Here is a 27,540-nt window from a genome sequence, read left to right as displayed (position 1 = left end):
AGACCAAGGAATAAAGGCATAATAACAAAATGTTTAAGTTATGTAGATTTTTCCCATGAGAGTTGGGAGAATAGAACTAAGACCGAAAGGTCGAACTTTAAAGATGTTGCCTCAACTGAAAATAAGGAAGAAATATGCCATGTTTAAAAATAAAGTAGGCTTTCTGTGAAGGAGAAGTTCCCCAAACTGAAAGGGTCAAGGAGCGATTGTTCCTCCAACATTCCTACCTTGGGCCTATGTCTCTTGTGTAAAGGGAAACCCTTCTGTTCTGCTTTGTCTTCTCCTTATGATACTTCTCCATGGAAGAAGGAGAGATTGATACTCTTGTTAAGCCAAGGCTGTCTAGACTCTCTCACTTTCAGAACTGCCTGCAAAAGGATCATATCCATCGTCCTCCCCATTTTTGCCTCCACTTCATGGGATGTGCAACAGGAGAGGTCCAACTCTATAGTCTGCATCTGGGGCAGAGCTCAATCTAGGAGATAAGAAACAGGAAGGAAGCCTCTTAGACCACATGATTCCAAACCAACTTTGCCAGCATTAGAGTCAATGTTTGATTCTTATCTAAATTCTAAATATATTTCTCAAATGGGTCAGAATTTAGAAGGGAGAGGGGTATGATTAGTTGGCTCTCTTAAGCTCTAATGTTTTTCAAAAGAGATTCCAATGTTAAATGGGAATGGAATTTGGAATGGAGATGGAGTTTGGAAGAATCCACCAAATTCCTTCCAATCTAAGATACAAGTTAAATAAGGCAACAAAGATCACTGACAAACCTCAGTAATTCTTGGTGCATATTTATTCTTCAGAAATAGTCTAAGCTTTTTCCTTATGGCAGAACCGACTGGAAAATCTAGTACCATTGTATTGAGAACTGACACTGTTTGCTTTAGGCAACATGATTTAATGGATCACTGTCTCTAATGGCAGAAAAACTGATTCCTACCTCACCAACTAACCATATGAGATTTATCAATTAACTCCGATTTACACTTTGCATGAGATAAAGTAATAATGACAAAATTTTACTATAGTGTTGGGAGAATTATTGATTGGGTGCTTAATATTTATAAAATCCCAAAATATGCTAAAATGCTCAAAAGGAACTTATAACTCCAAAAAGTGGACAGGTTATTTTAGAGAAATTACCTGCATATTCTGAGACCAAAATTGGTAGAAAATAGAGAAAATATGAGATAATTTTAAAAAACAAAAATGCAAAGGACTTAGATTATCCAAAGCAAGGCTGAAAAGAAGAACAAAGTTAGAGGGCTTACACTACTTGACTTCAAGACTAACTATAAAGCTACAGTAATCAAGATAATGTGATACTGGGATCGGGATCAACAAATAGATCAATGAACCAGAATAGAGAGCTAAGAAACAGAATCACTCATTTAATTTTTGACTAAGGCAATCTAATGGGAATGAAAAGTCACAACAAATGGAACTGTAATAGTTGGATTTCCAATTGGGAAAAGTGAACTTTGACCCCTACCTAACACCAAATACAAAAAAAAAATTTTTTAATGATGATTATCCCTCTTTAAAAACATACCTAATCATAAAGTTTAAAAAAATGAAGCTTTCGAAGGAAATGTAGGAGAACATCTTCAGGACTTGAAGGCAGACAAATGCTTCTTAGATGTGCCTTGTCAATAAAAAAATGGAAAAAAGATTTAAACAGTTCCTTCACTAATGAAGTTATATGAATGGCCAATAAGCACTGTTAGGGAAATCATCAACACCTGTCGAGTGGCCATCACCCAGCCCTCACCTTTTCCCCCCTCCTTCTCTGAGGAAGTCAGAAACACATGTTAAGCAGCCATCCTCTGGCTCTCTACTACCCCCACCTCCTTTTCTTTTGTGTACCATTCCACAACCTAGGAGAGATGTTAAGTCTAATGAAAAGGCCCACCTAGAACTTAAACCCAGAAACCGAGAACAAGCAGCCTCCGATGCTTATCAGAACTGAATTCTCAGTGGCATGGCTTCTTCCCCCAGAGATAGACTAAAAACACACTCAAACAGTGTAGATTTGTCTCTTTTCTTCCAGCATGAAGTAGGACATGCAGAGCAGTCATCTATGAACCCCAATCTGGAGCAGTTTTTGGCCACCCCAGGAGACCAGCTGTGATGGGACTTCTTCCCCTGCTCTTTTGAACTTTTTTTGCTGTGTAAGTGACAAGGAGATTTTTTGCTTTTTCTACACTCTTTATTCTGTGTAAGTAATCATCTGCTGAATGTTTTCATTGTGCCCTGAACCTTTGTTCCCTCAATGCACCATTGTAGCAACTCACTCCCCAAGCACATGAAAAAGTGCTTGACATCATGAGTCATTAGAGAAAGGCAAATTAACTACTACAAAGTGATAGGACTAAAACTAAAAAGACTAAAAACACCAAAAGTTGGCAATAATGTGGAACAACTGAAACTTTCATAAATTGTTAGTGGGATCATAAAGTGATACAATTGTAGTGAGCAGAAACTAGCTTGCATTGGCTCACAAGAGCCAATTGTGCACATCGCTTCCCATCTCAGCCCTCAATAACTTCATATTAATAGCTTGAAATATGAGAACATTTATACCATAAAAGTTGGAAATTCAGAGTATCTTCTTTTAGTCCTCTTTCACCTTCTCCTATTTCTTCTATCTGGAGAACTAATTCATAATCATTTAGTTTATGGAAGTTTCATATAAAACTAAATACACACCTACTCTATGTCCCAGAAATTCTAAAAAAAGACTATTTGTACGGAAATGTTTATAGCTATTTTATCCACAATAGCCAAAACCTGGAAATAGCTCATTTGTCCATTAACAGCAGAATGGATAAACAAACTGGTATACTCATAAAATGAAATAGTTTTCAGCAATAAAAGAAATGAACTCCTGACAAGCACCAACATGGATGACTCTTGAAAATATTATGCTGACTGTAAGAAGCCAGATAAAGATACTACAAGAAAAGAAAATTACAGACCTATGTATCCTATGAACATAAATACAAAAATCCTCAACAAAATACCAGCAAACCAAATCCAACAGCTCATTAAAAGAACTATAAACCATGATAAAGTGGGCTCTAGTCCAGGTATGCAAGAGCTGTTCAATTTTTAAAAAGCAATCAATGTACTATACCACATTAATAGAAAGAAGGGAGAAAAAAACACATGATCACTCAATTGATAAAGAAAAGGCAATTGAAAAAATAGAGCACCCTTCCTTGATAAAAACACTCAAGAACCTAGGGATAGGAGAGAAATTTCCTAACATGATAAAAGGCATACAAGGAAAACCCACAGCTAACATCATACTCCATGGTAAAAGACTGAATGCTTTCCCCCTAAGATCAGGAACAAAACAAGGATGCCCACTTTCACCACTGTTCTTCAATATTGTAATGGAAGTTCTAGTCAGAGCAAATAGGTGCAGGAAAAAAAAAAAGAAAAGAAAGAAAGAAAGAAAAAGAAATAAAAGCCATTTGTACTAAGGCTAAAGTAAAACTATCCCTATTCACAGATAACATGGCCCTATTAGATAAAACCCTGAAGAAATCTACAGGAAAACTACTAATAAATGAATAAGCTAATAAATGAAAACTACTAATAAACTAATAAGCTAATAAATGAGTTCGGCAAAGTGGCAGGGTGCAGGATCAACACACAAAAATGAGTGGTGTTTCTATATACTAGCAATGAATAATCTGAAAAGGAAATCAAGAATACAATTACATTTACAATAGCAACTAAAAGAATAAAATATCTAGAACTAAATTTAATCAATGATATAAAGACTTGTACATGGAAAACTACAAACCATTGCTGAAAGAAATTTAAAAAGACCTAAACAAATGGAAAGATATCTTCTGTTCATGGATTGGAAGACTTAATACAGTAAGATGTCAGTATTACCTAAAGCGATTTATAGATTGAATGCACTAAGTTCAGAAATAAACCCACAAACCTGTGGCCAAATGCTTTTTTGACTAGAGTGTCAAGACCACTCAATGGGGAAAGAATTGTCTCCTCAACAAACAATGCTGGGAAAACTGGATTTCTACATACAAAAGCATGAAAGTAGGCCCCTACCTCATACCATATACAAAAATTAATTCAAACTTGATCAACGACCTAAATATAAGAGTGAAAACTGTAGCAATCTTAGGAGAAAACAGAAATATCTTCTGGATCATAGGCAATGGATTATTAAACTTTATACCAAAAGCAAACAACCAACAAAAACTAGATACATTGGACTTCATCAAAGTTAAAAACTTCTGTGCAGCAAAAGTTTCTTGAAAGTGAAATGATAACTTATGGTATGGGAGAAATATTTGAAAGTCATGTATCTGATGAGAGTTTAGTATCCAGAATATATAAAGAAATCCTACAATTTAACAACAAAAAGACAAAAACTCCAACTGGGCAAAGAAGTTGAAAAGACATTTATCCAAAGAATATATACAAATGTCAATAAAACACATGAAAAGCTATTCAGCATCAGCCATTAGGGAAATGGAAGTCAAAACCACAATGAGATACTACTGCACACCCAGAATGGCTACTATAAAAATATGGAAAATAACATGTGTTGACAAGAATACAGAAATGGGAACCTTTGAACATCATTAGTGGCAATATAAAGAATACAAAATGGTGCAATTCTTATTTGTCAGTTCCCCAGAAAGGTAAACATAGTATTACCATAAGACCCAGTGTCACCATTTGAAATTATTTTATGAATCCCTAAAGGAGAAAGATTATGTTTGTGGGCTAGTCCACTCCTATGGGTATGAGATCTTATTTTAATTGGACTACCTCAGTGAAGTGTGACTCAGGTTGAGTCTCTACCCTCCTGATGGGTCCAATAAAAAATGAAGAAACACTGGAAAAGAGAGCTCCACCATATTTGATGCTGCCAAGTGACAGCAAAGAGAGATAGCTTGCAACTGAAATTGGGAAGAAAGTGGAACACCAAGCCTGAGAGAGGAGGCCCAGTAAGAGATATGAGACAAGTCCTACATCTGGCTGTCCCCAGCTGAGGTCCGGGAGCCAGTATAGCCCAGAGAGGAAGCAGAGACCACAGAGATCACCTGCCATCTTGCTTCAACACATGGCAGCTGACTTGGGAGAGCAAGCATCTTTTAATGGTGCTCTGAGTTGGAATTTTTATAGCCTTGGAACTGTACGCTTTTACCCCAAATAAATACCCTTTATAAAAGCCAACACATTTCTGGTACTTTGCATCAGCAGCCCTTTGGCAAACTAAAACACCCAGCAATCCCACTCCTAGCTGTATATCCAAAAGAGTTGAAATCAGGGACTCGAACAGATATTTGTACACCAATGTACATAGCAGCATTATTCACACTAGCCAAATGCTGGAAGAAACCTACATGCCCATCAACAGAAAAATAGATAAACAAAATGTAATACATCCATACAATGGAGAATCATTTAGCCATAAAAAAAGAATGATGTTCTAATACATGCTACTTGGATGAACTTTGAAGACATCATGGTGAGTGAAATAAACTAGATGCAAAAGGACAAATATTGTTTGATTCTACTTATATGAAACACCTAGAATATGCAAAACCATAGAGATGAAAAGTATATTACAGGTTACCAGGGCCTGAGATTGGGAGGAATGGGGAGTGATCCTTAAGGGGTGCAGTTTCTAATCAGGGTGATGGAAAAGTTTTGGTGATGGGCAGTGATGACAGCACAATATTGTGAACATAATACACAGAATTATATACTTGGATACACATTTTCCATTTTAGGGAAATTGTATGTTGTACATATGTTAGCACACCAAAAAATATATAAGCTACAAAACAATAACAACAAAATCAGAAGAGGGTTTGCCTCTGAAAGTGGGGATGGGAGAGGATGTTGACTGGGAAGGAGCATGAGGGAATTTTCTGTAGTGATGATAATGTCTGTAACTTAATAGAGATTTGGGTTAAACAAGTACCTGTATCTGTCAAATCTCAGTGGCTATATACTTAATATTTGAACATTTCATTATATATAAGTATGACCTCAAAAGAAAAAATATAAACAAATACTAAACTCTAGTTTAAATGATCTGCATGCTGAAGTATTTAGGGGATGTGAAGCCATGTTTGTTATTTACTTTTTCTTAACAAATCAATTTTACTGATGCATATTAATTAAGCATAAATCCATCCAAAGTATATAATCAATGGTATTTGGTATAATCACATAGTTGTGTATTCATCACTTCAATCATTTTTAGAGAATTTTCATTTTTCCAATAATAATAATAAACCAAAACAAACACAAAAAAACTTATCACCTCTCAATCTCTCCATTTTCCCCTGCCATACATAGTTACTATTCTGTTTTCATCACTTTAGTTTATTTGTATTTATAATTTGTAAAAACAGTATTATATATGCAATATCACCCCAAATCATATTTTACGTAAGGTTTCACTATGTTATACAGTCCCATGTTGCAGGTTTTAGCTTCCCTTCTAGTAATATACATGACCTTGGACTTACCCTTTCACCCCCTGTCATACCCATATAGTAGCTTTGCTGGTTACAAATACTATTATGTGCTTTCACCATTTCAATTCATTTCCAAAGATTTACAAACAGCTTTTGTTTTTTAAGTTTTTTTCTTCTTCTTCTTTTTTTTTTTTTTTTTAGGTACTGGGCCAGGGAAGGAAACTGACCTTGTATCTGGGAAGCCAGCACTCAACACTGAGCCACATCAGCTCCCCTGAGTTGGTTTTTATGTTTGTTTTTGCTTGTTGTTTGTTTCTATTTTCTTTAGGAGGCACCAGGAACCAAACCCAGGATGTCCTATGTGGAAAGCAGGTGCTCAACCACTTGAGCCACATTCCCTTCCCTGTAATTTACTTTCTTTTAAAAGATTTATTTATTTATTTCCCCCTTTCCCTTCCCTCCTCCCTGCTGTTTTTACTGTCTGGCCATTCGCTGTGTGATCTTCTGAATCTATTTCTCTGTCTTCTCATTTTTTCTGCTCTGGGATTCCCTGGGATTCGATCCTGCTGACCTCTGATGTAGAGAGAGGTTCCTTGTCAGCTACACCACCTCAGTTCCTGGTTTCTGCTAAGCTTCACCTTCCCTTTTCCCTTTGTCTCTTTTTTGTTGCATCATCATCTTGCTGCATGACTCACTTACATGGGCACTGGCTCACTGCACGGGCACTGGCTTGCCGTGCAGGTACTGGCTTACCATATGGGCACTCACACCAGCACTCACCTCACCACACAGGCACTTGTGCAGGCACTCGGCTTACTGCATGGGCACTTGGCTCACCACATGGGTACTAGTTCGCCTTGCAGGCACACTCTCTCTTCTTCTTTTTCACAAGGAGGCCCCAGGGATCGAACCTGGGTCCTCCCATATGGCAGGTGGAAGCCCTATCACTTGAGCCACATCCACATCCCTGTAATTTACTTTTAATTGCATCAAAAAATTATTTGGATTGATAGATGGATAGAGAGATGTCTAGATGGTCAGATTTGTGATAAAGCAAGTATTGTAAAATACTAATGAGAGTATCTGGAACATGGATATTGGTGTGTGCTGTAAAAGTCTTTCAACTCTTTGGTACATTTGAAAATTTCCATAATAAAATGATGCAGAAAATCAAGAAAAGATTAAAATTATACCTGAGTGCTTCATATTGCCAGGCACTACAACAACTCTGCAGATTAAATGCTATTATCATTCCCATTTTACAAGTAATTAAACTAAGGCTCACAGAAGTCATGTTACTTGCCCAGGGTCACACAGCTAGTAAATGGAGCTTGCCCTCATCTCAAACTGTCTCTTAAATATACATCATACATAGTTCTTCTCCATCAGGAAGAAACAGAAGAACAGTATAGCAAGAAATGAAAAAGAAAAGCAATTTCAATTGATAATAAACAGGAGACAGAAACATTTGATCAGAGTCCCTACTTCATCCATTTGTTAAGCCTCAACAGGATTGGCTACATAATTTGTGGGACCTACTGCAAAATGATTAAGAACATCAAGACGGTGAAAGCATAGCCATAAGCCAAGGCAGAGCACTCCAGAGCAACCACCCTGGGTGACTGCCCAGGTCACATTCCCTGAAGCCAGCCCTGAGGACAAGAACAAAAAATGTTTGATGTGATTATGAGAACTATTTATTCCTCGAAACATCAAACAACTCTTCTGCAGATTACCTGTTTTCCCCTCCTGGAGACAGGGTTTTTATAACCAAGAAGCAGAAGCTGTAACGAGCAGAAAAGGCAAGCTGGAGCCTTGGTGCTCATGATGTCTGAATACCGAAGACTGTTTTGTGTTCTTGCCCAAAACAAGACATTATTACTCATAAAAGGTCCTGATCTTCCTCTCAAATTGGTCCTCAGAGACACAGCTGGGAAATGCTGATGGATTGAAAGTAAACAGCTTTAAACAGGCAGGCTTTGTCACTAGCGGAATGAATCAATTATCCATCATACCCCTCCAACCCTAAAACTGACCAGGCAGTCAGAGAATGGCTCTTCCATTTATGTAGCTGTCTTTTACCCTCAGGATTTCCAACCAAAGAGTTCATCTGTACCTTAGAAAATGGAGACCATGGCACCAATTGAAAGCGCTTAAAATAAATAAAGCTCCCATCCATTTCCAGGCCACGACAATTCAGCAGCAGCTTAGTTGTTTCCTGCCTGAACTGTCGCTGTAATCAGTAATTCTCAGACAGACATAAAACACCGTAGTTTTGCTATGGATAATAGGCTGTTCATCCACTGAAAAGACTTCTATATTTTTTCATGTACTGTACAAAATGCTTCATTTCGACTAGAATCAAAATGACAAATCCTTTTACATCAGTTTTGCTGGCTGCTTCAGGAAGCTGAAAAATACTGTCACTAGAGAATAACTGGGAGGGTTTTAAGAAGCCCAGCGCAGGGAAAGCCACGGGAGACATGCCATGGCTTCACTTTTCATTCCGCACCAGACCCAGCAAAGGGTTATTTAAATTAGAATGATCCCTCTGTAAGCTCTGATAGTCTCAAATTCAAAAATTACTAGTTTTTAAGATTTCTGTGTAAAAAAAAGACCATACAAAGATGCAGCATAAGAATGGGTTGCTTTAGGGATTTCCAGGAAGTCCTTAATTTTAAATGGGGGAACCACTTAAACTGGGAATAGGAGAAAGACATTCAATCTGCTGGTTCCCTAGCAATTTCTGGGGCTACTGCCTCATTACAGCCACTTTGTGAAATGCAGAAAGCCAGCCTGCCTCCAACAGTGACTGAGAGGCCCAGCTGCCTCCCTTTTGGCTAGTGAAAAACACAATGCATTTTTAAGTGAAAAGAGATTCTCCTCCTCTTCACAGACCTTACTTTCAACCTGCCTGGAAATATGTCAAGAAATTCCCTGATAGGGGATGGCTGGGCTGACCTATTTGTATCAAAGTCTCTTATGTCTTGGTAGGAGCTAAGAATAAGGACAGGTAAAATCAGCATGGGTTTTTAATTTGGAGAATTCACCAGCATTAGGGCAAGTGCATTCAATGAAGCAAATCACTAGAATGAAGATCTGGGGTGGATTTCCTGCCGAGTGTGTTTACAGCATAGATCAATGCACACCAGCCGTGGAGTGCAGTGCTAGGGAGGTAGCTAAAGATATATGTATTTATTTATAACTTCAACTACCTCTTAGGAGAGCCAACCCCTCCCTTAAATAAAGTGAACAAAATGGATAATTTACCAGAACTGGAGGTGCAATGGATAACGTGTCTGACTACAGATAAACCAATTTTTCAGTGCTCTTGGTTTTAGTTAGACATTCAGCGATGTCTTATCTATTTTTTTTATTTATGACTATAACTGTTGTCACCTAATCTGAGCTGGGAGGCCCTGAGAACAGCATCATTTTATCTAGGATGGGGAAATAACCTATTTTGTAAATAAATATGTCAACCTGAAATCCATTTTTCTAATATTTTTAACTTATCACCATTTGCACCTCTCAGTTTTTCTCAAAAGTGCTAAATTAGGAAGAAGCTGAGCTTCACAGTTAGGAAAACCTGGTTTGAATCATTTAGTAACTTTAAGACCCAGAGCAAGTACTTAAAAGCTCCAAACCTTGTTTTCCTCTTTCGTAAATTGGAGAAAACGATCCTACCTCATTTGGATGATGTAAAAATTAAATAAAACAATGTATGTAAGCTACCCAGCACAGGCTTAGCACATGCGAGGTGTGTTAAACACACATTGTGGGCTCCTTCTTACTCTCCCCCTCCCCTCATCAAGCAGTTGTGGAATTGCATTTGTGCTGCCTCTTCTTGCATGCTAATGATTGCCTGAAGGTAGTTTGAGAACAAATTTAAAAATCTTGAGTTATTCTACTTTTTAGTAGTTACAGTGAATAATAAATATACTCGTTAATCATTCAGAACACTTTTTGCATTGTCAAATCACATTGGCAGCTTCACATAACAAAAGGTTAAAACGATGAGCCTCAAGGAAGAAATAAAGCCTGATCACTCAGCTCAAAATTTAGTATTTCCTACCTTTGCCTTTCAATTGAGTCCCAATGAATTGGCTTCTACAGACATTTAATCCATATTTCCCTCTAATAGTATTGTATGTTTGCAAGATTCTTTCTCAGAAAGAGTGAAATGGTCAGGCCCTGCAGCCAGGGACCCTGTGTTGGATCCCAGGATCTCCACTTAGTAACTGTGTGACCTTGGCAAACCACTAAACCTTCCAGGTCTCTATTTCCATGACTTTACATGAGAATAACAATAACACCAGTTCCATCTCATATAGTTGTTGTTAGGATTACATAAATATTTTATGCAAAGCACATAGCATAATTCCTGACACAGAGTAAGAGCTCAAAAACCTCTTTATTTCAATCACAAGTAACACATCAGTTGAGATTCTTTCTGGGATCCAGACTATTGGACTGCTGTTGACATGCAGCAATTTGAATCTTGCCCTGTAACTGGGGGTTAAGAGTTTAACAAATAATTATGATTACAAAATCATTATATAGATGCTTTTATATTATAAAACAGCAAAAGGTTAATATATGAAATTGCTGAAACTGGCTGGATTTAGCCTAAACATGCTTTTGTGATGGTCATTCTAAAAAGGTCTCACTCTATTTATAGTTACTCTAGACCTAGATTCAACATTGTGTATCCTTACTATTGAGATGGTGATTCTAGATTGAATTTACCCTGTTTTACAGATTAGGCTCACCTTTATGTATGGTTATGTGTGATGGTAACCACTGTACCCTCCTATTTAATGTCCATATGGAAAACCTTGTGACTTTCCTGTGTACATCTATCTGTACATAAGAAACCTCTGTGCTTTCCTATCCCAGAAACTTGATTTCTGATAATGATTGTAACTTTGTGATTCACCCTGGTTTGGTGCCCACCCCCATCCTGTTCAGCCCCTTAATGTTTATTAATGAAGGAAACTGTGTCCAGCTCCATCCCAATTATTCATTAGCAACCCATTGTTATAAAATATTAGAATTTCTGCAGATTCAGGAGGCAGCCATTAGGTCACTGTGCTCCTTTGTTTGTATAACCAAATAAACTCTTTCTCTCTTTGAAACCCCTGTTTCTCAGGAATTGGTTTTAAAGGTGCATCGGGAGATAAGAACCCTTTTTGCTCAGCATCAGCCCCACCTTGGTTTCTGCGAACACTAGGATCTAGATGGACACAGTCCTGTCCTCCAAAACCTAATGATGAAATAGTTTCAGTTGCTTAGTTGATAAACAAAAGTGCCTGGCTAGTTTTGAAGTGAAAACGAAGCCTAAAACTATAACTCAGAATTAAGAATTAACAAATGATTATGATTACTGAAATACTATATACACACTTTTGCTTACTTTTCCAGTATATTAAGAATAGCCAACAGTTAATTTCTGAAATTACTGAAATTCACAAGACTGATCTTACCCTTGTTTATGGTTATTTCAAAACTAGGCTTGCCCTTGGGTAACTTGCCCTGGTGATGGTAACCATGCTACCCTCCCCTGTTTAATCCAAAAAAACTCTTGCTCTCCTGGTTCAGGAAAGGCATATTTGAGACACCACCATCTCCTGTCCTTCTGCTGATATTAATAAACCTTCTTTCTCTCATGATGATCCTGCTGTGGATTCCAATTCATCTGCTCAGATCAAGAACCCAGAGGGACCCAAACGGGGTTTCCTTTACTGTCTTCAAACTGAAGACCCAGACTTCTGCTGTGTTCTATTTTCCTTACGATGTCAATTTCTTCATCTGAGAAATTCATAGTTCTACAGAGCACTAAAAAAATAATGGGGAAATGAAGCTAAGACTATCCACAGATCTCCAGGAAGGCACCCCAAACTCCCAAACATATATACACACAGATACATTTAGATCAACTGCCTCCTCCTAAAGAGAAAAAAATTGAGGGCAAAGAAGTTATATGACCTACTCAAAATCCATATCCATTTTCAACTTAAATAAAAAGAAAAATGATTATGGAGTACTAAAAATGCCCCTTTACTAATGTTGATGGTTTCTAAAACTGAGTTAAGAGACAAAGTCCAAGATGATTTAGAGCCGTTTCTCAAATTTTAATATGCATAGATAGGAATGACCTAGGGAATCTTGTTAGAATTAAGATTATGATTTAGTAGGTCTGAGTAGGGCCTGAGATCTTGCATTTCTAACAAGCTCCAGGGTAATGCCATGCAGCTATGAATCATACTTTGAGGAGAAACAATACATACAGAGAACCACTCCAAGAAATAGTTTGTTAGCCATAAATCTTGTGAAGTCATTAGTTTAGCAAGGACTTTCATATTACCAAAGATAAAGCAACCCAATATTCAAAGAAAATTGGGCAGTCAAAATCCTTGGCTATAAGGACTACTTATCTTGGGTTTTTTATATCTCTAAGAGAAGTTGCTCGGTTGGCGAGGATATGCTGCTAAAGAGGGTCTAGATGTTGAACTTGACTTCACCAGCGATCAGTCATCACTGCTCATTCAAAAGATATTTATTGAATGATGTGTCTGTGTTCAGCACTCCTCTAGGAACTAAAGACATTGCAGTGATCCAAACAAAGTCCTTGCTCTCATGGAGCTTACATGCTACTGGGGGAGGCAATAAACAAATAGCCAACTAAATAAACAGTATACCAAGGGATGGTAAATGATATGGAAAAAAATAACACAGAATAAAAGAGATAAGTATTGGGCCTTGGTTCAAGATAGGCAGGTGTATTAGTCAGCCAAAGGGATGCTGAGGCAAAATACCAGAAATTGGTTTTTTGTTTTATTTTTTTTACCTTTTTTTTATGAAGTATATCATTCATACATGAACACACATAAACAATAAGTGTATAGTAAAGACTGAAAACTTACAAAATAAATATACATAACATCCTACAGGGGTCTCATACATCACCCCTCCACCAACTCTTTGCATTGGTGTGAAACATTTTCTGCAAACTATACAAGAGCATCATCAAAATACTTCTACCAACTATATTCCTTATCTTACATTTGGTGTAGTTTTCCCCCAACACATACTATTTTTTTTATGTATTTTTGTTACAGATATTGTGAACTTGCAAAACAATCATACAGATATGTAGATTTCCCATACAACTCCACACCCTGGTGGAACATTTGTTACAGATTATGAGATAATATCATCAGACTCTTACTACCAATCATGGTCCATAGCATACATTTGGCACACTTTTTCCATACACCTCCATTATCAACACAGTACAGCTTAGCATTGATGTCAGAATATTATAGTACTGCTGTTAACCACAGCCTATAGGTCATACCAATTGTAGTTTACCCATGTTTCTCCATATTCTCATCATACTGCAATAGTGATGTACATCTGCTCTAGCTCACAGAAGGACTCTCTTGCATTTGTACCCTTAACCACAATTCTCATCCGTCTCTGGGTTCACTGTGTTATTCAATCCCTAGATTATTCCTTAGCTTTCTTTCTATTGACATTTACTTCCCCAGACTAACTTTTTCAGTCACAATCCTGCTTATAAACCAGTTGTTACTCACTATAATGTGTTACTATCAACTCTATCTATCTCCACACTTTTACACTCAAGTTAATTAAAACTTCGATGTACATTAAGCATCAATAGTTCTTCTCAACCCTCCTCTTATCTCCTTATAACCTATATTCTAGGTTTTAATTCAATGTGTTTATTATTTTTATTTAGTTCATATTAATGAGACTATGCAATATTTGTCCTTTTGTGTCTGGCTTACTTAGCTTAGTATAATGTCTTCAAGACTCATTCATGTTATCACACATGTCCCAATTTCATTTCTTCTTATTGCAGCATAGTATTCCATCATATGTATATACCACATTTTGTTTATCCATTCATTGGTGGATGGACACTTGGATTGTTTCCATCTTTTGGCAATTGTGAACAATGCAGCTATGAACATTGGTGTGGAGATGTCCGTTCATGTCATAGTCTTTAGTTCTTTTGGATATATTCCTAGTAGAGGAATTGCTGGATCATATGGCAGTTCTATATTTAGCTTCCTGAGAAACCACCAAACTGTCTTCCACAGAGGCTGCACTATTTTACACTCCCACCAACAGTGAAGGAGTGTTCCTATTTCTCCATATCCTCTCCAGCACTTATTGTTGTCTGTTTTTTTAATAATGGCCATTCTATGTGGTGTTAGATATCTCATTGTTGTTTTAATTTGCATTTCTCTAATAGCTAGTGATATGGAACATTTTTTTCATGTGCTTTTGGCCATTTGTATTTCCTCTTTGGAGACATCTCTATTTAAATCTTTTGCCCAGTTTAAAATTCGATTGCTTGCCTTTTATTGTTGAGTTGTATGATCTCTTTATATAGAATGAAAATCAAACCCTTATCGGATAAGTGGTTTCCAAATATTTTCTCCCATTGACTGGGCTGCATTTTACCTTCTCAATGAAGGCCTTTGAATCACAGAAATGTTTAAGTTCGAGGAGATCCCATTTATCCATGTTTTCTTTTGTTGATCATGCTTTTGGTGTAAGGTTTAAGAATCCACCACCTACCACCAGGTCTTGAATATGTTTCCCTACATTTTCTTTTAGGAGCTTCAAGGTACTTCCTTTTATATTTAGGTCTTTGATTATTTTGAGTTAATTTTTGTATAAGGTGTGAGGTAGGGTCTTCTTTCTTTCTTTTGGCTATGGATATCCAGTTCTCCCAACACCATTTGTTGAATAAACTGTTCTGCCCCAACTGGGAGGGCTTGACAAGCTTGTCAAAAATCACTTGGCCATATATGTGAGGATCTGTTTCTGAACAATCAATTCAGTTCCATTGGTCTATGTGTCTATCTTTATGCCAATACCATGCTGTTTTTACCACTGTAGCCAGGTAATATGATTCAAAGTTTGGAAGTGAAAGCCCTCCAACTTTACTTTTCCTTTTTAATATGTTTCTGGCAATTCGGGTCCTCTTACCCTTCCAGATAAATTTGATAATTGTGTTTTCCATTTGTTTAAACAATGCTGGTGGAATTTTTATTGGGATTGCATTGAATCTGTATATCAATTTTGGTAGAATTGGCATCTTAATGATATTTAGTCTTCCAATCCATGAGCATGGAAAGTTCTTCCAATTATTTTGGACTTTTTTTATTTCTTTAAGCAATGCATTCTAGTTTTCTGATTACAAGTTCTTTGCATCCTAGGTTAAGTTTATTCCTAAATATTTGATTCTTTTAGTTGCTACTGTAAATGGAATTTTTTTCCAGACTTCCTTCTCAGATTGTGCATTGTTAGTGTATAGAAACACCACTGATTTTTGCATATTGATCTTGTTTCCTGACAATCTACTGAAATCATTTATTAGCTCTAGCAGCTTTGTTGTAGATTTTTTGGGACTGTCTAGATATACAATCATATCATCTGTGAATAATGAAAGTTTTAATTCTGCCTTTCCAATTTGGATGCCTTTTATCTCTTTTTCTTGCCTGATTGCTCTAGCTAGAACCTCTAGCACTATATTGAACAACAGTGGTGACAGTGGGCATCCTTGTCTTGTCCCTGATCTCAACGGGAAAGCTTTTGGTTTTTCACCATTGAGTCCAATGTTAGCTGTGGGTTTTTCATATATGGCCTTTATCATGTTGAGAACATTTCCTTCAATTCCAATTTTTGTAGTTTTATCAAGAAAGGATGCTGTATTTTGTCAAATGCCTTTTCTGCATCAATTGATAAGATCATGTGATTTTTCTTCTTTGATTTATTAATGTGGTGTATTATACTGATTAATTTTTTTGTGTTGAACCAGCCTTGCATGCCTGGCATAAAACCCACTTGATCATGATGGATAATTCTTTTAATGTATTGTTGGATTCGATTAGCAAGTATTTTACTGAGGATTTTTGCATCAGTGTTCATTAGAGAAATGGGTCTGTAATTTTCTCTTTTTGTAATATCTTTATCTAGCTTTGGAATTAGGGTGATATTGGCTTCATAGAATGTGTTTGGTACCATTCCTTCCTGTTGCATTTTTTGGAAGAGCTTGAGTAAGATTGGTATTAAATCTTCTTTGAATGCTTGGTAGAACTCACCTGTGAAACAATCTAGTCCTGGGCTTGTCATTTTGGGGAGTCTTTTGATGACTGTTTCAATCTCTTTACTTGTGATTGATTTGTTGAGGTCTTTTATTTCTTCTAGTGTCAGTGTAGGTTGTTTGTACATTCCTAGGAATTTTTCCATTTCACCCACATTGTCTAGTTTTTTAGCATAAAGTTGTTCATAGTATCGTCTTATAATCTTCCTTATTTCTGTGGGGCCAGTAGTTAAGGTTCCCCTTTTCATTTTTTATTTCATTTATTTGCATCTTCTCTCTTTTTTTCTTAGTCAGTCTAGCTAAGGGTTTGTCAATTTTGTTAATCTTCTCGAAGAATCAACTTTTGGTTTTGTTAATTTTCTCTATTTTTTTTTTGTTCTCAATTTCATTTATTTCTGCTCTGATCTTTGTTATTTCTTTCCTTCTACTTCATTTAGGATTAGCTTGCTGTTCTTTTTCTAGTTCCTCCAGCTGTGTAGTTAGGTCATTGATTTTAGCTCTTTCTTCTTTTTTAATGTAAGCATTGAGGGCTGTAAATTTTCCTCTCAACACTGCCTTCTCAGTATCCCAAAGGTTTTGATATGTTGTATTCTCATTCTCATTTGTCTCGAGATATTCATTGATTTCTCTTGAAATTTCTACTTTGACCCACTGATTATTTAAGAGTGTGTTGTTTAATCTCCCTATATATGTGAATTTCCTCTTTATTTGCCACTTGTTGATTTCCACCTTTACTCCATTATGATCAGAGAAAGTGCTTTGTATAATTTCAATTTTGTTGAATTTATTGAGATCTGCTTTGTGTCCCAACATATGGTCTGTCCTGGAGAAAGATCCATAAGCACTTGAAAAGAATATTTATCCTGCTGTTTTGGGGTGCACTGTTCTGTATATGTCTATTAGGCTTAGTCCATTTATTGTATTATTCAAGCTCTCTGTTTCTTTATTGATCTTCTCCCAGATGTTCTATCTAATGCTGAGAGAGGAGTATTGAAGTCTCCAACTATTATTGTAGAGATGTCTATTTCTCCCTTCAGGTTTACCATTGTTTGCCTCATGTATCTTGGGGCATCCTGGTTAGGTGCATATATATTTATGATTGCTATTTCTTCCTGGTGCATCATCCCTTTTATTAATATGTAATGGTCTTCCTTGTCTCTAATAACAGTTTTGCTTTTAAAGTCTGTATCATCTGATGTAAGTATAGCTACCTTGGCTTTTTTTTTTTTTTTTTTTTTTTTTTGGTTACTTCATGTGTGGAATATCTTTTTTCAATCTTTCACTTTCAATTTATTGGTATCCTTGAGTCTAAAGTGAGTCTCTTGCAGACAACATATAGATGGCTTATATTTTCTTATCCAGTCTGCCAATCTGTGTCTTTTGATTGCAGAGTTTAATCCTTTAACATTTAATGTTATTACTATAAAGGCCATTCTTATTTCATCCATTTTGATCTTTGTGTTTTGTCTGTCATTTTATGTTTGACACTTTTAGTTATTGTTACTGATACAGTTGTCATTTCTAGACTCTCTTCCAGGCCTCTCTCTCTTGTCTTTTCTTCTCAGGCTGTAACACTCACTTTAGTATTTCTTGCAAAGCTGGTCTTTTTATTATAAATTCTCTTAGTTTCTGTTTATCTGTAAATATTCTAATCTCACCCTCATTTTAAAGACAATCTTGCTGGGTATAAAATCCTTGGCTGGCAGTTTTTCTCCTGCAGTATCTTAAATATATCATACTACTGCCTTCTTGCCTCCATGGTTTCTGATGAGAAATCGGCACTTAATCTTATTTGGTATCCCTTATATGTTATGCATTGCTTTTCTCTTGCTGCTCTCAGAATTCTCTCTTTGTCTCTGGCATTTAACATTCTCATTAGTATATGTCTTGGAGTTGGTCTATTTAGATTTATTCAGATGGGAGCAGGTTGTACTTCTTGGACATGGATAAATGTCCTTCAATAGGGTTGGGAAATTTTCCACCATTATTTCTTCAGATATTCTTTCTGCCCCTTTTCCCTTCTCTTCTCCTTCTTGGACACCCATGACACATATGTTTGCATGTCTCTTGCTGCCATTTAGTTCCCTGAGACCCTGTTCAGTTTTTTCTATTCTTTTCTTCATCTATTCTTTTGTTTGTTCACTTTCAGAGGCCATGTCTTTGAGCTCACCAATCCTTTCTTCTGCTTCCTCAAATCTGCTGTTCTATGCCTCCAGTGTATTTTTAATTTCATTGATTGCACTTTTCATGCCCATAAGGTCTGCTATTTTTCTACGTATGATTTCAAATTCTTCTTTGTGCTCATTCAATGTCTTCTTAATATCCTTAATCTCTTTAGCCATTTCATTGAATTTATTAAGGAGATTTTGTTTGAACATCTGTAATTAGTTGTCTCAACTCCTTTATGTCATTTGCAGGCTTATCATGTTCCTTTAATTGGGCCATCTCTTCCTGTTTCTTGGTATGGATTGTAATTTTTTGTTGGTGTTCCCACATCTGGCTTGCTAGATGTATTTATTCTGGGTGCACTTTCTCCCTTTAGTTTAGGGATTTCTTACCTTTTCTCCCTTTCTGGTTGTGTAGTAGGAGCCAAGGACGTAGTTGGCACTGTAAGCTATGGAGGTTGAAGCTGCCCAAATTGCCCCAGGAAGTGATGAAGTTTCTCCCACCTTTCTCCTCTGTCAGGGGTTAGAGACAGAGCTGTAGCTGTGTATAATAATCCCAGTTGGGCACAAGACTGTCTGTAGTCACCCAGAGACACTGATGAAGACTCACACCCCTTCCTCCCCTACCTTAGGCAGGGATGGAGCTATAGTTTTGGTCCACAATCTATACTGTGTGGGTCCAAAATGACCACAGTTGCTCAGGTAAACTGATATATCACCAGACCCTCTCCCTACTGGGAATGGGAATGGATCCTCTGGAGTGCCCACCAATCAAATCTCTGTGGGCCAAATATGCCAGCAGTTGCCATGAGAGGTTGAGGGAATACTGTCCCTTCTGCCCATTAGGGGGTGGGAACAGAACCAGAAATTCTCAACAGTTCAGTCCTGTAGCCTATAAGTACCCACCATTGCCCAGAGAGACTGAGGAAGCACAAGCTCCCTCCTATCCTATTGGGTGGTAGGGGTGGTTCTATGGGTGCTCAACAGTTCAGTTCCTTTAGGTCAAGAATACCTGCCATTGCATGGAGAGGTTGAGGAAACACCAGCCCCCTTCTATCCTCTTAAGGCATGAGGTTGGATCCACAGGCACCCGACAGTTCATTCCCTGCTGGCTGAAAGTACCCACCATTGTCCAGAGAGGTTGTGGAGACACCAAACCCCTGCTATCCTATTGGGGGTAGGGGTGGATTCATAGATATCCAATAGTCCAGTCCATGCAAGCTGAAGATCTGCTGCTGCCCAAAATGGCTGTGTAAAGACCAACCCCCTTCTTTCCTATTGGGGGGGGTGAGGGTGCATCCACAAGTACCCACCAGACCAGGCTCTGTGGGCCAAAAGCACTTGCAATTACCCAAAGAGGCTGGGCAAACACAGTCCATCTCTTGCCCTATTGGGGGTGGTGGTAGAGCCACAGATGCCCAACAGTCAGACTTGAGCAACCCAAAACTCTTGCCCTGAGAGGTTGCGGCAACACCAGCCCCCTCCTATCCTACAGAGAGACAGAGGTGGAGATACTCAACAAATCTGTGTGCGCTGAACACTCCTGCCATTGCCCAGAGAGACCAAGGATACCCAGCTCCTCTCCTATTCTCTTGGGGAGTGGCAATGCAGCCCAACTGCACACTGAATAGTGTCCGACTATTCATCCTCTGCCAGCGGAGAGCACTTGCAATTGCCTGGAGAGCCTGGTGCAGGTCCCGCCAGATACCTCTCTGCTGCTGGTGGGGCTGGAGCCTAGGCTAGGGCTGCAGTCTGATCTTGGTGAAAAGAAGGCCATCCCTAATTTCAGTCAGCTAGGCTCCCCCTTATGCTGAGGGTGGAGTCAAGGTAGCAGCTACTGGACTCTTTCCCACTTAGACAGGCTCAGAGCCTAGCTGGCTCTAGGATTATACTTTAGCCGGCAGAGTCCACTAATCAGTAGCTGAGGTCAGTGGATAGCTGTCTCTTCCTCTACCATTTATGGGAAATGGAGCTTCCAACTCCAGCCACAGAATAGCTCCTGAGGCGACTTGTGCCCCTAGAGTAGAATGAGCACCAGCCTCTGCGGTGTGGCTTGCACCTTCCCAGAGAGGTGGTGCAGGTCCCCCCAGCTTCCTCCCTGTCAGAGGTGGGACTGGGTTTAGGCTAGACCTGCAATCCAACCTGGGGGGAAAGAAGCTGGTCTTTACAAGCACTATGATTTTCAGTCAGCGCTGCTTCCCCTCGTGCCCAGGGCGGAGTCAGAATGGCGGCCATCAGTTTCCTTCTGACCTGGACAGGCTCTAAGTTTAGTTGTTCCTAGGATTCTACTTCAGCCCTCCAAATCCACTAATCATTAGCTGAAGTTGGTGCCACACCGTGTTTTCCTCCCATTTTTATTGGGGGAAATGGAACTTGCAACTCCAACCACGGAATAGCTCCCGAGGCAGCTTGCACGCCACTGGCACTGACCTCCAAGGTGTGGAGTGCTCTACTCATGATTCCTCTGTACAGATGGGTACTTTCCTCCTTCCACACTGTCAAGTATATTGCAGGATACTCCTCTGGTCCTCTTGGGTCCTCCAAAGGGTGTTTTAGGTAGCTGTGGGTGTCCACCAACTGCCCTGTGTCATGAGCTGACTTCAGGAGTTCCTTACTCTGATGTCATCTTGGCTCCACCCTCTTTGTTTGGTTTTTATAAAGGGTATTTATTTGGAGTAGAAGCCTACAGATACCAGGCCATAAAGCATAAGTTACTTCCCTCACCAAAGTCTATTTTCACGTGTTGGAGCAAGATGGCTGCCAACGTCTGCAAGGGTTCAGGTTTCCTGGGTTCCTATGGGCTCAGCTCCTGTTTTCTCCATAAGGTCAGCCGTAAGGTATGAGGATCTCTAGGCTTTGCGTCTCTCCACGAAGTCAGCTGTAGACTATCAGGTGAACATCTCTGTCTCTCTCCCTGGCATTTCTGCCATGTCTAAGGAGCAGTCTCTATTCTTCTGTGTTCTTCTCCTGGCTCAGGTCCTCTCTTCCCAGGGCTTGCTTCTCTTTCCTCTGTGTGCTGACTTCCTGGGGCTTCAGCTTAAGACTTCAGCGTCAAACTCCAACATCAAAACTCCAACATCAGAAACCCTCAACTCTGTCCTTTGCCATGCCTTTTATCAGTGAGTCCCCACCCATCAAGAGGTAGGGACTTGATGCTCTAATGACATGGCCCAATCAAAGCCCTAATCATAACTTAATCATGCCCAGGTACAGACCAGATTACAAACATACTCCAATATCTATTTTTGGAATTCATAACCATATGAAACTGCTACAGCAGGGTATTTATTTAACAAAAGCCAGTCAGGTAATATAAGGAGGGTTAGGAATTAAGAAATAATTATGATTACTGAACCATCACATAGATGACTTTTACTTCTAGTATATTATAAAATAGCAAAAGGTTAGTATCTGAAATTACTGGCTAGACTGACCTCATTCTTTGTATATGGTCATTTCCAACTAAATGCCTGCCATTGTGATGATATTCCAGACGAATCTTGCCTCTGCATATGGCCATTTCCAATTAAGGTCTGCTATTGTGATGATTTTTCCAGATGGATCTTACCCTTGTATTTGAACATTCTATTGAAATGGTAACCACTGCACCCTCCTCTGTTCCAAATCTGTAAGAAAAACCTTGTAACTGACCCTTATTCTGTAACTGCCTCATCCACAGATGCTTTGATCTCTGATGACTGTCTTGTGATTGAAATAACTTTGTGACTCACCCCAGTTTTGTACCTACCCCTATCCTGTTCATGCCCTTAATGTTTATTAATGAAGGAACCTGAGCCAGTCCCACCCCAATTACTTATTAGCATAAACTGCTAAAATGGATATTATAAAACTATAATTATAATTTATCAGGATTACTGCAGTTTCAGGAGGCAGTTTCGGGGCCCTTATGCCACTACCCTTGCTATGCACAAGCAAATATACTCTTTCTCCTGATACCTCAAGAATTGGCCATTAATGAAGCATATAGGGCAAGAACCCACTTTCCCTTAGTACAAGGAAGGCCTCAATAATAAGCTGACATTTGAACAGACATCCTAAGGAACTGAGAATGGAGCCATGTGGAGCTGTTGGGAAAGAATGTCCAAGGCAGAGCAAAGAGCAAGCTCAAAAACTGAGACTAGAAATAAGAAAGCCATTGTGCCTAGAGTATTGAGAGCAAAGGGTAGAGAATTAAGAGATGGGGTAATGTTTTGAGTTGTGCTGCAAACTTACTTTGAGTTAAAAACATTTCGGGAAACGGACTTTGGCCCAGTGGTTAGGGCATCTGTCTACCATATGGGAGGTCCGCGGTTCAAACCCCGGACCTCCTTGACCCGTGTGGAGCTGGCCATGCGCAGTGCTGATGTGCACAAGGAGTGCCGTGCCACGCAAGGGTGTCCCCTGCGTGGGGGAGCCCCACGCGCAAGGAGTGCGCCCGTGAGGAGAGCCGCCCAGCGTGAAAAGAAAGAGCAGCCTGCCCAGGAATGGCGCCGCCCACACTTCCCGTGCCGCTGACGACAACAGAAGCAGACAAAGAAACAAGACGCAGCAAATAGACACCAAGAACAGACAACCAGGGGAGGGGGGGAAATTAAATAAATAAATAAATCTTAAAAAAAAAAAAAAAAAACATTTCAAGTAAAATAATATTTTTCTAATTTATGAAGAAAATGGACTTTTGACAAAGGGCAACACTTATTATTAGTGGGCTCCAGTTAGTCACTCAATGGTGGTCTGGGACAAACAGGTAAAAGAATGTCCTTCTAACAAGAGATTAAGTAATAAAGTCTTTAACACGAGAATGATAATTCCAAATAGTAACATATTACTGAGGTACTTTGGGATCTGGGAAAGTGAGTGTTTTTGTCATTTGACCAATGGTGTATCACAAATTAGTCTGTCTATCAAAATTATCCCTCCTAATGGATGCACCTGACTAAATGCATATTCACCCAAATACGCACCCGGAGGATTTTGAACAGAGTGCTGTGGAGCCAGGACTTCTACAATCAGTTTCAATAAGCACAGATGTGTCCTTGGGTGAACATTCAGATATTCATATTTGTTAGATCACATATTTAACAGTATGTAAACCATTGTTCCTGGAATCAACGTTCTCCCAGAAGACTCAAATGAACATTAGTGCAGGTACATGACAAATCACAAAACTTTGCCTAGTCTGCATTCAATGCTTTCAAACTTTGGAATACTCCACAGGGAATACAATGCACCAGGAGAAAGTGGCCAGAGTGGGGTGGGGGTTTAGGGAAAGGGGAAGGAGCATGGGGAAGTTGGCAAAGCAAGAACAGAAGGACTGGTGATAGTTGTATTCAAGGGGAGTTAATTCTTTACACCTCAATAATGTGGAACCTGAAGTTGATTTCATGAACAAACCCACCATTGACCAGGCACTCTCCAAGGCAGGCTCTTCTTAGCACATAAACACATGCTCAAGGGCCTCCCATCTTAAGCAAATAAATATTCCATACATGGTCTCCCATCACAAAATAAAACCCAAATTCCACTCCATGGTCTACAAAGCCTACCCTGAACCAGACTCTGACCCTTTCCAACACATCTCCCCCTCAGTTATTCCCTTCCAACCATGCTGCCTTTCCAATTCTTCTAGGAATGCACCAAGGTCCTTTGCAAAAGCTGTTCTATCAGCCAGGAAAGGTTCTAACAAACATCCATATGGATCATCCCTGTTTTAACTTGCCAAAGGACTGCTGATACAAAATACCAAAAACACATGTTGGTTTTCATAAAGGGAATTTATTTGGAGTAAAAGCTTACAGTTCTAAGGTTGTGAAATGTCCAAATCAAGGCATAGCAGAGATGCTTTCTCAAGGTCCTGCCACGTGGAGAAGCAAGGTGACCACCAATCTGTGCAAGGTCTCTGCCTTCCCCTCTAGAATCTATTGTCTCCTGTAGCTCAGCTGCGGGCAGCCAGGCATAGGACTGGTCTCTTACCAGGCCTTCTCACTCAGTCTTGGTTGTTCTGCTTTCTTCCTGAGTTCAGCTGTGAGCTATGCATATGGTTTGTCTCTTCAGCCTTGAAATACTCTGTGAGCCCTGCCTCCTGGGGACTTCATGCTTAAGCGCTGGCTCCTAGCAATTCTCCAGTCCTCCATTCACTTTGCAGGGTCAAAAATGACAGAGCTCTCTTTTCCTTTCTCTCTTTCTGTCTCCATTTATATCAACTCCAGTAAGGGGACAGAGACTCAACCTGAGACATGTCTTACTGGCATAGTTCAATCAAAAGCAATATAATCAATTGATCTAAAGTGAATCAAATGCAATCAAAGGATACCACATCCACAGGAATACATTAGTTTAAGAACATAAACTAATAATTTCTGGAACTCATAAAAAAAAATTAAATCTGCCACAGTCCACTTCATACAGGTCTTGCTCAAATGCCACCCCTTCAGAGAGGCCTTACTTGCCTCGCCCATTTAGAATAGCACCCAGTGACTCTATCACCTTACTTTGCATCCTTTTTCTTCATAGCATAATCTCTGCCTGATATGATATAAGCTATTTGTTTAGTGCCTATCTCCATACCTTAATGTGACTGTATGTTGTTCTCTTTTGTTCACCATTGTATCCTAGATATGACAGGCACACATTAATTGCTAAATGAATATTATGAATGAATGACAATGAATAAATGAACAACTTTAATTCCTTGACATATATTAAAGTAGCTATACTGGTTCTCTGTATATATTTTATTGAAATAGTGACTGTAGGTCTATGTTCCTTTTCCAAGCATGCACTTAATTATTAAGTGGTACATTTTTCAAACTAAAAGAGAGAAAAGATGATAGAGATATTAGAGCACAAAACAATGCACTGGAGGAAAGGGAAGGAAATAGAGCAGAACTAGTTCCCCCAGGAACATGGCAAAGATAGATAAGCCCAAATGAAGGAATAAATGAGCAAGCTAGAATGATCACAAGGGGGACCAGGAAAAAATACCCTAGTTGCAGAAATTTTTTCTAATCTGCATAAATAATCTACAGAGGTACTCGATGGATGCTGACTAAAGAAGATGATATAGTATAGGAATTACTTGGTGAATCTTCAAATTCTGCATAGCCCAGACCAGAAATCCAAATAATATTTTTTATACAAGGGAGATTTACAAGTAAAATTTTAATAAGCAATGGCTTAATATTCCTTAACATAATGATTTTCCAGAGGACCTCATGTTCTATTTCTAGGTGACAATTTTTATTTACTCAATCATAAGCTATTACATGGATCATAAAGTTAAATGCCCACAGGAGTAAGGCAGGCAATGCAAAAGAGGGAAGTGGGCAATGTGTAGCCTGGGGCCGCCTCAAGACAGTCTGCCATGCCCTTCCAACTCAGTCCCAAAAGGATGGGTGCCCACATTTTGTTGGGAAATCTGGGTTTTCTGGTAAGATCTCTTAGCTTTTATTGTAGCAACTAATTCAAACATTTTATTAAAAGTGTGCAAACAAAACACATTTGCAGCCACCATCAACATTTAGTTAGTTACAAATTAGGGAAAACTGGGGGAAACCTGAGGTCCAGGCATAAAATAGTGGTTAAAGGCTTTACAAACGGGATATTAATGATAAGATTATTTTTATGTATAGACTACAAAGAACTTAGTTGCATTTGTATGGTTATTAAGTTAATTGTCAGGTGATTGTTAAATAACCCCAAGATGCTAATCAATTTATGAAGTACTTGAAGAAGAAAGTAAAGACTTGGCAGAATATTTACTACCTCAAATGGTACTTTAACTAAAAACACACTCATAACTAGCATATAAAACAAAGCCCATCAGTATTTGTTCATTTAATATTTGTAATTTCACTATTGCAAGCAAACTTTAAAGGACCAAGACATACAAGGATCCATCAGCTTGCTAAAGATGAACTTAGTATGTGGGAACAAGCCATTTCACTGGTGAGCGAATCTAGCAAATGCCTAGAGTCTGCATTTCACTGCACTTGTATTGTTCTTTATTCATTATCACATAAGCAAAACTTTTTACAAAGAGTCTAAAGGAGGTTCACTTAATTTTTCAATCAGACTTTACTGTACTCTGTGAATCAAATTTAATGTTACCACTGAAAGAGCATATTTGGGGATTTGCAAAAGCATTAGTATATTTCCCTCATGAATGCCAAGGTATCCTCACCTGTTTACATTCAATGAATGCACTCCCTTCTTTCATGAGATTCCCAGAGGCATGGAGGCTTCGCCATGAGCCCAGCTCTTAGTCTCCCTCAGGCTATACTTGCTTTTCTGTCTAGACTAAAGTACCGTCTTAGCTTGCATCTGTGCCCTAGCTCCTGCTCCCTGCCGAATCTACCCTCCCACTCATCAAGCCTGACAAAACTCAACCATCTTTTTCCTGACTTCCCAGCTCAGCTCAATGGCCTGGTGGGATGCTGTATCAATTGCAGATAACAGACTCTACTGTAGCTAGTTTAGAAAACAAATATATATGTATATACACAAATATTGCCAGGTATTAGGTGCTTTGAATAATCAATAGATTAATTGGAGGAAGAGATTAAGCTGAGCTTCTAGGAAACAGCTCCCATTATCATACACTCTCTGCTGTGACCTAAAAGCTCCTGTCACCACTGCCAAAAACTATCCAATCAGGGAGCTGCTAACCTATGGAGGCCCACTTCCTTGACCTAGATGGGGAGAACTCTACACAGAAAGCAAATGAATCAGGTAGTTAATATCTTCC

The 27,540-nt window shown here is 38.8% G+C and overlaps 1 protein-coding gene across 4 annotated transcripts in view; it reads right to left on the bottom strand.

Moving 5' to 3' along the window:
• RASGEF1B (RasGEF domain family member 1B) overlaps positions 1-27,540 on the bottom strand; it is a 595,268-nt gene that overhangs the window by 423,467 nt on the left and 144,261 nt on the right. The window contains exon 1 of one of the 4 annotated variants that reach the window (XM_058296516.1): positions 8,222-8,913. The exons of the other annotated variants lie outside the window; for them this stretch is intronic. Coding sequence (XP_058152499.1) covers positions 8,222-8,371 — 150 coding nt within the window. The 5' untranslated portion in view covers positions 8,372-8,913. Of the gene's footprint in view, positions 1-8,221; positions 8,914-27,540 lie in introns of those variants that run through there. 4 annotated transcript variants of the gene reach the window in all.

This window comes from Dasypus novemcinctus, chromosome 1, assembly GCF_030445035.2.
Source record: "Dasypus novemcinctus isolate mDasNov1 chromosome 1, mDasNov1.1.hap2, whole genome shotgun sequence".
NCBI lineage: Eukaryota > Metazoa > Chordata > Mammalia > Cingulata > Dasypodidae > Dasypus > Dasypus novemcinctus.
The sequence above is the reverse complement of the archived record's forward strand: the minus strand, read 5'-3'. Positions and strand labels throughout refer to the sequence as shown.